Source organism: Dermacentor variabilis, chromosome 6 (genome assembly GCF_050947875.1).
Source record: "Dermacentor variabilis isolate Ectoservices chromosome 6, ASM5094787v1, whole genome shotgun sequence".
In the NCBI taxonomy this organism is placed as follows: Eukaryota; Metazoa; Arthropoda; class Arachnida; order Ixodida; family Ixodidae; genus Dermacentor; species Dermacentor variabilis.
Window position 1 is genome coordinate 107,823,217 of NC_134573.1, and position 12,983 is coordinate 107,836,199.

General features: G+C 43.1%; 1 protein-coding gene across 1 annotated transcript in view; it reads right to left on the reverse strand.

Annotated features, from left to right (window-relative positions):
* LOC142585001 (glutamate receptor ionotropic, kainate 2-like) overlaps nucleotides 1-12,983 on the reverse strand; it is a 348,423-nt gene that overhangs the window by 222,756 nt on the left and 112,684 nt on the right. Inside the window, exon 3 of the mRNA XM_075695421.1 lies at nucleotides 6,530-6,799. Coding sequence (XP_075551536.1) covers nucleotides 6,530-6,799 — 270 coding nt within the window. The remainder of the gene's footprint in view (nucleotides 1-6,529; nucleotides 6,800-12,983) is intronic.

Here is a 12,983-nt window from a genome sequence, read left to right on the forward strand (position 1 = left end):
TTCAAGGCACCCTTGACAGAGCACAGATGGACATGGGGACATTTTATGCACCCTTGAGGGTGCTTCTTTGTATTATGCGTAACCCCCTTATTGCTGGGAAATTTTCTTTTTCTTTTCTTTCTTTTTTTATTGTACACAAGCTGGTACTGCAGTTTCGATGAGAGAAAACATAGTTTATGACTGTGCTGTTCTGGTCACCTAGTGCGTAGTGAAATATCTGACGTGAGAGAGTTTTACAGTGATAGCTACAAAGGTATTTGATGTAGTTTTCGCGTCGTCGTGTATTTGCCGTATTCAACGACTCAATCTTACCCCTTAAGGTTTTGGGCGCTATCCGTAAAACAAACAAGATCCATTAAGGGCACAAAAACTATAAATGTATCTTCCGCACGAGGAAAAATAGTTAATTTACAGTTGTACAAATAAATAGTTATAAGAACACATACAAAGAATCGACAGCTACATAGAATGAGTGCTAACAAGAATACGTAGTCACGAGCGCAAATCTGCAAAGCACAAAGCCAAAATTCTGTTTTCCTTCGAAGCCTAGCCATGCAAGCGTAAGTGACGTGGTACTACCTACGTGCGCCGGTTCGACCGACGTAATGCATTAAAACAGTTTTTCTAGATACTTCACCCTTTTCTCGATGCCATGTTCTCTAGTCTTCTGCAACCAACGGTGCATGGTAAAGCAATCGTAAGCATTACAGAAAAGAAGATTTTCTTTTTATGTAGGCGATCGTCAAGCGGAGAGGTTGTTACAAAAGGTCATTAGAAAAGGTTGTTACAGAGCCTCCTGCGAGCAGGTTTTTCCCTGCGCCCTCCCATCTAACTTGTATGATGGCGAATAAACATTATTAATAAATGTTGAAATAGAAGCCACTAGGAAAGGAACGCATTTCGGTGGAGCGATGTCTTCACGGCGATTCACCGAGTGAGGCGCCGCTTAACGTTTCAGAGGCCGGAGATAAATCTAAGAAGTAAAGTATGTCTGTAGGCGACGGTGGATGTTATACTTCTTATATGGAGATTAAAAAGCGGTAATAGGTGAGGTATATATGGGTATAGCATACATTTTTGAATGCGGAAGGAGTTATTATCAACGTATACCTATTTTGTCTGCTTTTATTCTGTTTTTCTGTGCAACATTTATTTCTTGCGCTGCCATTTCTTTATCTGCTCTTATGGACGGGTTTTGATTTTGTTTTGAATTTTAATTAAGTTTTTTTTATTTTATTTTCGGAAGATTTTGCGCCACACGGCCCTTCAAACGTTCCAACTTTCCATATAGCGCAGGTAATGATGAAGGCGCATAGGAGAGGCTATATACTCCACAATGATCTTAATAAAGACAAGGAAAGAGGGCAGGCACTTGTGCTTAACGCACACCCGCTTTGCAACACGGCCTTAGAGTTTAAGGAAATAAAGGCCCAAGAAGAGAGAAAGAGCACCCACTGCATTCCTACACATAGGCAGATACGCGTCGAGCCTTTACGCGGTCGAAGAGACCAGTCGACTTGAAGTGCAGCAACGCTTTCTTTGCTTGATACACCACCGACGCACGTGCCTATGAGCGAAAGATCTTCGCCTCTAAAAACAATGTTGTGTTCAGGCTAACCGAAAGGGAGACGGCTGTTCGTCATAACGGGAACGGAGGGACGGGAGATTGTAATGGCCGATAAACATTATTACAAAGACGGTAACAACAAGGAGGTGGCGACGTCGCTTTGAAATCCCCGCGCCAGCTTACCCTGCCTGGCACCCCCATTTTTCAATCAATACTGGACAAATAGTTCCCAACGAGGAAAGGATGACACTGTGCTTTAAAAAAAATTTCACGAGAAAGGACATTAGAAACGTCTGTGCGTGTTTATCGTGCAGAAAACTAACTCTGATACAGATGAACCCTTTCTTTTTCCTTGCGCTAGGCTCAGAAACTTGAGACACAATGGAGAAAAGTCGAGACACACACAAGCGCTTCTTTCGACACTGTTTTATTAAAAACGGGATCGGGAGTTTATTTACCCAGGAGAAATAGCAAGCATGCGCAAATATTTGTGCCGGGGAGCAATTAGACTTCTTTCCTGGATAAGGATAGCGACGGAGTGTTCGTGCACTGTTGACCATGCTTAGCTGTTGTGGCAGATTCGATTAGTAGGTTGGTCAATTCGGCCTGCTCCTCGCGCGCAACAAAGCACCAATAGAATAGAGGCGAGCAGCCGCACGTGCTGCAGTACGCAACCAACCGGCCATCGCGTCCTTTTTTGACATTATTACGGTGCTTTCTCAGTCTGTCGTTCAGAAACCACCCCGATCGTCCCATCTGTAGCGTTTACCACAAGACAGCGATATTTGGTAAACAATGCCTTCTTTGCAGAAGACATCGTGCATCCGGTGCTTCTTTCACAGTGGTGCCTTCTGTAGCCGACAGGAAACGTAATTGCTAAGCATGAGTTATTTGTTCCAAGTTTTACTTTTCGTATTTTTTCATTAGTTCACGCAATTAGCACCTATACGCCCTACCAGTGAATTTTTGGACTATCCGTGATTGTGGCTATGTGTAATGCTGTGGGGGACCGTAATCATCATCACATTTAGTATATCACTATATTTACACTTCTTTACCATGCAAGAAGGAAGTAGCGTAGAATGTGACAGATTAGTAATGCAGATCAATCACTTATAGTCTAAAAAAGCATTGGGAAGCTAGATGTTAACGCGAAGGAAAGAACAGATAAAACAAACTTTTGCAAGCTGTTTACTTAAACTACCATGACCCAGAGATAAACTGTATTTGTTACGATCTTTTGCAAATTTGACTTTAAAACACGCAAGCAAGTATTAGTGAATGACATCTGTATTAGTTAGGTGATGTTTAACGGTGGATTCAATAATCTCAGAACCGTTCAACTGATACATTAAAAAAGTAAGGCCTGGCACTAATTACAAAAAAAGAAAGATTATCTTCTTACATGTCAGAATGTAACACCAATGAGGAAATTTGCATCGGAAATAGCGCACTCTAGACAGTAATTTTTCTTCACGTGATAAATAAGTGAACATGCCTTTTTCTCTATTTTCCTCACTAGAATGCTCAAAACGTGCAACAATTCTGCACAAATTTTCGGGAATAGATTATTAAAGAGACTGACAAAAAAAAAAAGAAACAACAATACGACACGAATAGGAAGTGCCAAATAAAGATACGTGCAAAGGCTACAGTATTCGTTCGTTTCGTGTTCTCTCGTAGCTTAGATACAGGCATAGGCGTTGACAAGACAAAACCTATGTGCCGAGTCACAAGGTTGCCGAAAGCTTCTCGGTGAAGCCCAACAATTTTTTTATACCAAGATCGCCCCAGGCGGTAATAATTAAGTCGGTGTCAGAGAATAAACGCTGGACCACTTTTTCGGGAACTTTGGTTTGATTCTCAAAATTGACTATTGTGCGCCGCACAAACCCTCCTTGCTCGAAGTAAATGTCGAGGTTCAGCGGTCCGTAAAATTGAAAGCCTTGCGGCACAATAGCCGACGACTTCACGATCACACGTTTTAATTGATGTGCGCTGGCGGTTCGCGCAATTATCGCTTTTTCTTTATTTCTCGGCCGCGAAGCATGACTAACATTCATTGTATTCATGTATCTTTTATGAAAGATCTCATAACAGCTGAACTGCACGGAACACTTCCCTGTAACAGGAGCCCGTAGTGTTTTCTCTTTTTTTTATTGACGCATGCGTCGCAGAATAAAACACTCTATAGCGACGCTGTTTTCGACAACATCTAGTAAAGGGAAGGTAGCCCGCTTCTTTTTTATTACCAAACACAGATAGAGGCAGGAAAGCGCGCCGACAAAACAGGATGTACAATGCTCAGCGACTGAAACACGATACTCGGACATCATGGCGGCGGATACTTCCTTCGTGACACTGAGATGGTGCATTTTTGTGTCACATGAAAGCGAGAATCTTTTATCGTAACTGCATTCGGCTTCCGCAGCAATCATCCAGCGATAACTGGTGGCGGAAAAGGCATCGGCCGCCATGCTGTCTGAGTATCGCGTTTCAATCTCTGAGCACTGTAACACATAGCGCGATCGAACAAAACGAAGTTTTTACGCATACAAAGGTAAAGGTCCGTCTGGCATCACATAATGTTCAGTTAAGAGGAACCTGCAGCACATGAGTTCCTATATAAGCACATGGGCTCCTGTCTAAATACATACACATCAGGAGCACACACAGGAACACATGCGTTCCTATCTAAACACATACCCGCACACACGCACATAAGCTGCTTTTTTAGACGGTACACACTTCTTTAAAGAAGTAATGAGCTCCCAAGCAATCAGGACATGCTTTCCCGCTAATAACGTGAGTTTCAGAAGACCAATTAGGAAAAATACATTACTTAAGGTATTTTTTCTTTCTTTTATTGCCGTAGTGGCAGTTGCCTCATTCTCACAGAGGCATCTTCATTCTCACACATCTTTCTTAATAATCATGAAAATCGCACATAAGTGGAGATTTTCGTCATCGAATTGCAAAGCTCAATGGAAGGAATACTGGGACCGAGTCCGTCCTGCAGTGCGTGAGACGGCAACGCCCTGTAAAGGAGTTTGGGGGCGAAGTATGGACGATATCGTGTCGCGGTAAAGCCTAAGCCGATGCACAGCCACACATGCATGCCAAGTCAAGTGGACCGTATGAATAGTTCCCGCGACTGGCCCTGAAGTTCCGTTTTAAACTTCCTCGCGCTTGTCTTCACAGGGTGCCTAAGTCTGATATGACAGCGGAGCCGCCCTTACTGCGCTCCCGGAACACTCGGTTTCGATATTGTCTGGTTTAATAATTAATGATGAATAATAAATATATTTAATAAGGTAAGACTTTCTAAGCGTGTACAGCGTGAAGGCAGCCACATTAAAATGTGGCTGCCTTCAAATTCATAATTTTAACAACTGCTCCTAAAGCACTACACGGTAGGAGGCCCACTTCCCCGTACGACAAAAAAGACGGCCCATTGTCTCACGAAGTAAATGGTACAGCTGCGGCTGCAATACTGAGGCAAGCGCATTTGCATGGCATAAATGCAGGCACACTAAATGCCTAGCAAACGATTAATATATTTCGCACATCTATCGTGAATGTCACTGGCTGTTGAATTTATTTAACCTAACACTACAAATAGAAACGCAAGTGCTCGTATCTTAAGAGGAAGCTTTGGCTCGGGTGCTCCTATCTAAATACATGTAAAAGGAGAATTCGTTTTTCTCGGCAACCACCGCACCAAATTTCACTATGTTTGTTGCATTTAAAAGAAAAAACTCATTGTCTGGTGGCTGTTGGTTTCCAAACTTTTATTTAGGTCGTCAATTTTTTTATTAAAAATTTGCAAATAGCGAAAATTTTCAGTAAAGAAAACTATCAAGTTTACAACTCTCTAACTCAGCAAAGAAAAATGACATCCCAATTCTGTGAATTACTTTTTATAGTACATCTAAAGCGGACAAAATGAATATGTTACACATGAATCTAAAAAAAAATTGTAATGTGGAAATACACCTTCTGCAGCACCCTTGTACACAACGTAACAAACTCACGTAACATATAAATTCACATATCGAATTTCTCCGCTTTAAATGATCTTATTGATTCTGTTTACAGAACCGCGATATCTGCTTCTGATGCAGAGCTATTAATTTATAAACTTCGCGCGCCTGTTCTTTCTAGATCTTCAAATTTTGAAAATCCTTTTCAGAAAATTCAGGCCCTAAATCGAAATTCCGCTTGCAACAGTCACTAGAATTTAACTTTCTCTCTCAAATGCAACAAATTTAATGAACATCGGTCCAGGGGTCATCTCAGAAAAACGCTTTTGCGTTTTACATGTATTTGAATAGGCCGCGTCGGAGTTAGGCCCGAGCCAAAGCTTCCTCTTAAGGACATGTATAGCAGACGGTAGGAAAACAATTTTCCTATTTCGCAACATTCGACATCCGCCGAAGTATGAACTATCCAGGATGTTTCTATTCCTGCCGAGTGCAACGGTGGTGCGATGGCCAACGTGCGAATCGACGAGGAGACACTCAAAAGTCTGCGTCTGCTATTCGCCACCGGGTAGTCAGAGACCTCGCCCGGATTGAAGACAGTAGTAATGAGTGCGGGAGTTGTCCAGCACAATGCGACAACCGGCGTAGCTGTCAGCAACACTACGTGGATAATGAATTAGACTGATTCTTAGAAGAGCTCCGGATTTTAAGTTAACCCTGACGCAATGGTCAGTGTTGTCTACGCTTGAAACGTGCAAGCTTTAATTACCCAGAATTAGCTGTTCATGATCAATCAAGTCAGCAACACATCAGTTCATTAGATGCAAGGTCCCCGTGGATTGGCTCACATACAGTCAAGTTACCAAGATTGCCGCTACATGTTACCTAGATTAAATTATCTGCAATCCGTTAGACAGGCATCACATCACTCAATCAGTTGTAACGTCCACGTGACCCCTCCGAAATACGCTTCGCTCACTGTCGCTTTCCTCGTAGATGACGGTGACGCTCTTCCATCGGCTCGTCTTGAGCGCCAGGTCGACGTAGGCCCGGCTGAGTACGTCCGGGTGCGGATACACGTTCACCGAGAAGCGGCGCTGGCCCGACGCCGGATCGGCCGCTGGTGCGGTCCAGCTGGTCTGCACGTGGGGGACGTGGAATGCGCTGCACGTGGAGCCCAATACCGACACCACGGAAGGAGAGCGAGGGCCGAGCACCAGGGACACGCCTTGCTTGAGCATGCTGCACACTATAGATCCAAGAAAAGAACACCATGTACGTATGCTGTCGAAATGAAGTCGTCTGCTGCCCTTCATAACGTCCCAAAGTTGCGTACACTTATCGAGAGCAGTCATCCTCCGTATAAGTGTATACAATGAGAATGAAAATTCGAGCGAGAGTGTCTCGCTTATCCAATAAGATATAAACACACGGAGGCGTTGTTCGCCCTGAAGTTGGGCGATGAATTGTGGGGGTCACCGTAGTCTGAAGAGCTCAAGAGCAGTTCTCACCCCCTTCATTAACGTTTACGAAAATTTAAGTACTTGAGCACTTTTGCCATCTCGTCTATATCAACATTCTCATTCGAAAATAGGAAACTCCATTCCCGGTCAGCGCCGCTGACCGGGAATGGAGAACACAGTGCCGTAGGCACTGAGTCAGGCGTCGCATTTATGAAGATGTGTAGGATTATGGGATTGACAGCTGTAATTATTGTGTCCTCACTTTTGTGCTTGTCGTAAAGGTAAACGAATAACCAGACTCACAGCGAGGAGCTTGAGGAGATGATTAGAAGACCTCATGTGAATTTTGCTTCACATGAAATTTTATTTTTTTAATAAATCCCATTTTGTAATAAGCAACTGCCCTGCTATTAGCGCTCAATGTCTTCGTCCTGTCTTCGAAGGTTGCAGTTTTATGAGGATGAGAGAATGACCGAGCTTATAGACTTCGCGTCGCTGCACTAACGCTCCTTAAGGGACCCTGAAACGCTTTTGACGATTCTCTACAAACCTACTGAGTCGTTAGAGCAGGTCCTTCTGATCATTAATTGACACATCGAAGTGCCCCGCGTAAAGCGTGTAATTTATTATAAGGTTTTAAAAATGCACATCGCTGCCGATCGCAGCACACTGGTCGGCGGAATTTTAAGCGACCCCTACCCATATCACCGAAATCACCCATACGACGTCAGTGGGGCGAGCTATTCTATTGGCTGACAAGGGCACGTGATAGATAATGTTTCCAACTTTATGGTAAACAAATGATCTTCGTAATAGTTGGAATGCTAGTTAATTTGTTTTTATGAAAAGAAAGTAACATAAAGAGAATGCACAAGAATAATTTTTTGTACACTTAAGCACTTCCGGCACACAGCAAGTGTCGTCTGCTTTTGCTACAACGTACTCCATTTTGACGAGAGCTCCGCGGTCAGAGTCGGTCTCAGTCTTTTCGCGAGCACTATGATTCGACTTTGTTGCCTTGTGGACTGCAAACTTGGCGACTGGCAATATGTCAAGCTGCGACTCCGTGTCCCTCTGCAAGGCAGCGTACGAGCAAACTGGCTGCTGCGCATCGGACTGCCGCTATCCGATCGGCGCCAGGATTTGCGCGTTTGTGGCCGTCACTTTACACCGGAAGATTACTAACGCAATAGCGTTTCACGAGTCCGGTATTAGGGCAAACGCAAGCGCAAGGGTACAGAGTCTGGCCGCTTGACTGTGCCGTAACGGGATGAGCCATGAGATGAGCAGAAGGGCAAATCATAGAATGGGCAAATGTGAATGGTCTGTAGGGTGCAGCCACCTGGTGACACAGAGCTCAACCATACACAGTAGCAGCAACGAAGTGTATTCTTCTTTGCTGCTGGTGTGTATTTTTCGCAGCAGTGTAATCATGAGCAGGTTGCTTTTATGGATGTTCAAAATGATTTACACTTGGTTAGAGCAATATTAGCGCTTTGTTTGGCTGGTTAAGCGCTGCGCCAACAAGTGTATGGACCGTGCAGACCGATCAGGCCGCTCACGTACGTCTACGCTAAAGTTCCTTCATCAGCTTGAGTTTATGCCTCTAGTCATTTGACGAAATGACCAGCTTGCCTGTGGTTACCGGAATACAAGACACGTTCGGCGCTACGACAGAATGCTCGCAACGCACGCTGCTTCGATAGCTCTCGCTTGGGGTCGACGGCCAAGCGGCTAGCGGAGAGGTCTCGCGTGGGCGGGGGCGGGCTCCAAAACAACCGGAAGTGGACGATGTGACGTCGCATCGTGACGCTGAAACAGTGAAGGCGGAGCTTAGCCCCGGTCGCTCGGCGAACGAGTTGAGGAGGAAAAGCATGGCTAGGGAGGAAGGTAACTTGTAATCGCTTGTAGCTCCATTAATACGTAACGCTTCACTTGAATTGTGGTGCGAATGTTCTACTTAAGCTGTACCCTACGCGTCTACAAAATTTGTCCGAACCGTTTCAGGGGCCCTTTAGGGAGATGACTAGGCAAGAAATTGTACACGCAAAATTGATATAATCAACCGTTTGCTTAGAGAAGCCAAGAGAAACCATAAAAATTCATTACGTTAAATTGAACTAGTCATTCAGATGTTATTGGTAGCAATATTTACCGACCTGCGGTACTATTAAACAAAGTATATTTGTTATATAGTATATGCTTTGTTCGCACCCTGCACCGAACAGAAGGCTACATACTTTTGAATCAAGGAACCGTAAAAGTCACTTAGGAGTCTTTTTTTTTACGCCTGAAGAACTTTATTCGGCAGTGACTGGATACTACGAAACTGGTATTTTCTTCGCACTAATTGCTTTCTTCCAGTGCGAAATCTCTATTTCGGCCATAATTGGGTATTCAATCACACTTCGGTATACTTCTGTATGATCCGCATTTTGTCCAGTTTCATTTATGTTTGACAGATTGATCTGGTGGTAGCGAGGTCTCCTTGATCTATCTATCTATCTATCTATCTATCTATCTATCTATCTATCTATCTATCTATCTATCTATCTATCTATCTATCTATCTATCTATCTATCTATCTATCTATCTATCTATCTATCTATCTATCTATCTATCTATCTATCTATCTATCTATCTATCTATCTATCTATCTATCTTCTCACTTGGTGATAAACACGTATCATTTGTTAAATTGGTCGGCCAACATTATTGTTTTCGACGTAATAGTTCTGCGGAAACCAGCAAGGTGAAGGGAAGTAATTAATAAAGGGAAAACGAGACATCCACCCCATCGTAGCAATTGCTATATAAAGCAAACCCATACGGATTCCTCGAAAGAAAAGCCTAGCAGTTGAAGAAAAGTTCCACCTGGTCTGCGACTTGAACGCGGTATCACCGCGTTTCCGGGGCAACCTCTCTACTATCTGAGCTAACCGCGCGGCTAGCAGATGGCAGGGCGAAGACGAATTTATCGACAACTCGAAGCAAAGGCAAGAGTTTGACGAAATAGTTCTGAGGAAACCCGCAAGGGTGAGGGAAGTAATTATTAAAGGAAAATGATACATCCGCCCAATCGTAGCAATTGATTCGACTTCGTCCTGCCAACTGCTAGCCACCTGGTTAGCTCAGATGGTAGAGTGGCTGCCCCGGAAGGGCGGTGGTCCCGCTTTCGAGTCCCAGACCAGGACGAATGTTTCTTCAACTGCGAGGCTTTTCTTTCGAGGAACCCGTATGGGTTTAGCTTGTAGCAATTGCTACAATTGGGTGGATGTTGATATATTGTGTAGATGTCTCTCAGTAGCCTCAAACTTATTAGATGTTCTAGTTACCATTGTTGCTCAGAATACATAGTGTTTTGCTGATAGGCATAATGTCCTCGTTTCGTTTCTCAGCTGCAGTGTACAAGTTTTGAGGATAAGTACATCAATAACAGCCAGCGTAACTTGCTCTGTTTGCATGTAAGACCCCCATGTGGTCGAGATTAAACTGGAGCCTTCCACTATGGCATGTTTCATTGTCATAACGACACCCTAAGACACAAATCAACATTGCTTAATTACTGTTGCTTGCCGAATTCTCATTGAAATGAGAACAATAAAATACATGCTAGTCTATCCGTGGGGTGCATTGCTAAGCAAACATATTAATCAATTTTGATACATACAAAAAAGTATCGCACAGCTGCCCTATTGAGGCAATTTGCGTGTATTCTCTGGTTTATTTTATGCTTGGAAAAACCCCTTTATGTGACACGTATTGAGCGACAGAAAGCTGCATTGAGAGGTTTTTTGTTGCTCTACAATTTTCTCATTGACACCTTTGATATAATTAATATACTTGATAAGCTGCATAAGTAATTACGAATATTTTGCAATTACGCGGAACGCTAAAATTATCTGAGTATCTCCAAACAGCGGCAAACAAAATTACCTTGGTTCTGTCGGGCTACGTGGCATTTGCATACTTCTTCAAGTTTGGCTCAAGTTACGTGGCACACCTGCTACGTGCCTTTGGCGCTTTCTAGATAAGCCTAACCCATAACTTTCAAGCAGCACTTACTCGGCACTGACAAAATAGGTCCAAAGACGGTGCATTCCGCATGTTTGCGGATGAATACTTCGACACTAGTGTCCCCCTCTGAATGCTTAGTACGAGATCATACCTTGAGAACTCACCGAGTGAAACCCAGATATGGCAACATAGAACTTTCACTAGTTATTAGAAATCAAAAAGGCTACTGGCATATAGAGCCGCACACTGTAGTATAAAAGTTGCAAACAGGGGTAAGGAGTCTTTCTGAGGCACCTCATCTCTGTTGGTAACTTTTGTGCCTTTAGTTACTAGAAGGAATTCGTGAATTTAGACCTTTTTTTTTACAATAGCTTAGTACCTATCACAAATTCTTGGACGGTACCGGCGCGTATATTGTTCCGCTAAATCTAAACTCATCTGCACCACACAGTTTTGAATACTTAAGTCAAACTCTTGCTTCGGCTACTTTGTTCATCCTTGAATGAGTAAAAAGCAACCCGCAATAAACCAGGACAGAAGAAGAACACAAACTACAGGACCGGTGCCGGTTTTGTCGTTTGTGTTCTTCTTCTGTCCTGGTCTATTGCGCCTTGCTCTTTTATCATTCAATTTTGAATACTTGTTTGCCCTTCTGTGAAATGATAGACATATATGTGAGTCCCGGTTTATACAGAGAGTTTCAGCTAACTTTAGCCAGAGTTTAAAAATATGCCTACGCACTCTAAGATGACGCAACGAAATGCATGTTCTTCATAAAAATTGTTACAGCGCAAACACATGCAACCACAAAGTAAGAAGGACGGGACACAGCGCTTGTGTCGCGTCCTTCTTACTTTGTGGTTGCATGTGTTTGCGCTGTAACAATTTTCATGTCAAGTATGCACCAACTCGCCCAGAAAGAAGTTTAAATGAAGCATGTTCCTCAGTTGTAATAATGATTTTTACGTGTTATTTTAGTCCTATGTTTATTGTACTGTAAACTTGCATTCCTACAGAAGTTTTCTTTGCAATTTTTGTCTTACTAAACAGCTTTATATATTCTTGTTTTTTCCCACTGCTCCCTATTTTTATCAAATTGTCTGTAAACTCACCGTAACCAATGCTTGATCTGTATCTCGTTTTTTTTTATTTTGTTCATGTATTGGAGTCCCCCTGACAGTTTCTAACTTTGGGACTGCCTGTATAGTGCTAATTTTGTATACAATTCTTTGTATAACTGACATCGTTGAGGAATGAACTTGAACTTGAACTTCTGTATGTAGTGTGCCACGCTATATTTTTAGTTTCCTTACTTAAATAATTAGTCAAGATTAATTAACTAACTTCTGAAGCAACGAAGGTATGGAAAAATTCGAATTAGAAATTTGCAGAGCGACTTGCAAAACGTCTTATTAAACAGTTTCTAACTTTTTATCTATTATGCATTAGTGTTTTTTCGCTTACTGCAGATGCGCGCGAAACACAGAAAAGCACCACGTGACATGTCCGCTTGCGCGCCTTGATTTCAGCGCTCCTAAACGCTCCGCGTACAAACGAACACAGCATTTAGCCGGGTGCGCTTCCGCTGCGTCTGCTTATCGCTATCATGAGCCGCCGCGAGGGAAGCACATCGCTGGCGTGAGCCGCACAGACAACGCCTTCGTCACTGCCCTGTCGCCTTTTAAGCGGCAGCACACCCTGGTGGATGCTATGTTCGTTTATGCGAGAAATGTTTGGGAGCGCTGCAATCACGACGCGCAAGCGTGCGTGTCACGTTTCTTTTTTTGTTTTTTGCAGGCACCTGCAGTAAGCGAAATACAGTAATACTTGATAGAAAGACAGAGGCTGTTTGTATGGACATTTTGAAAACCGCTCTACAACTTTCGAACTGGAATTTTTTTTCCAAGCTTGGTTGCTTCACAAGTAGGTTAATTAATCTTGACTAATTACTTA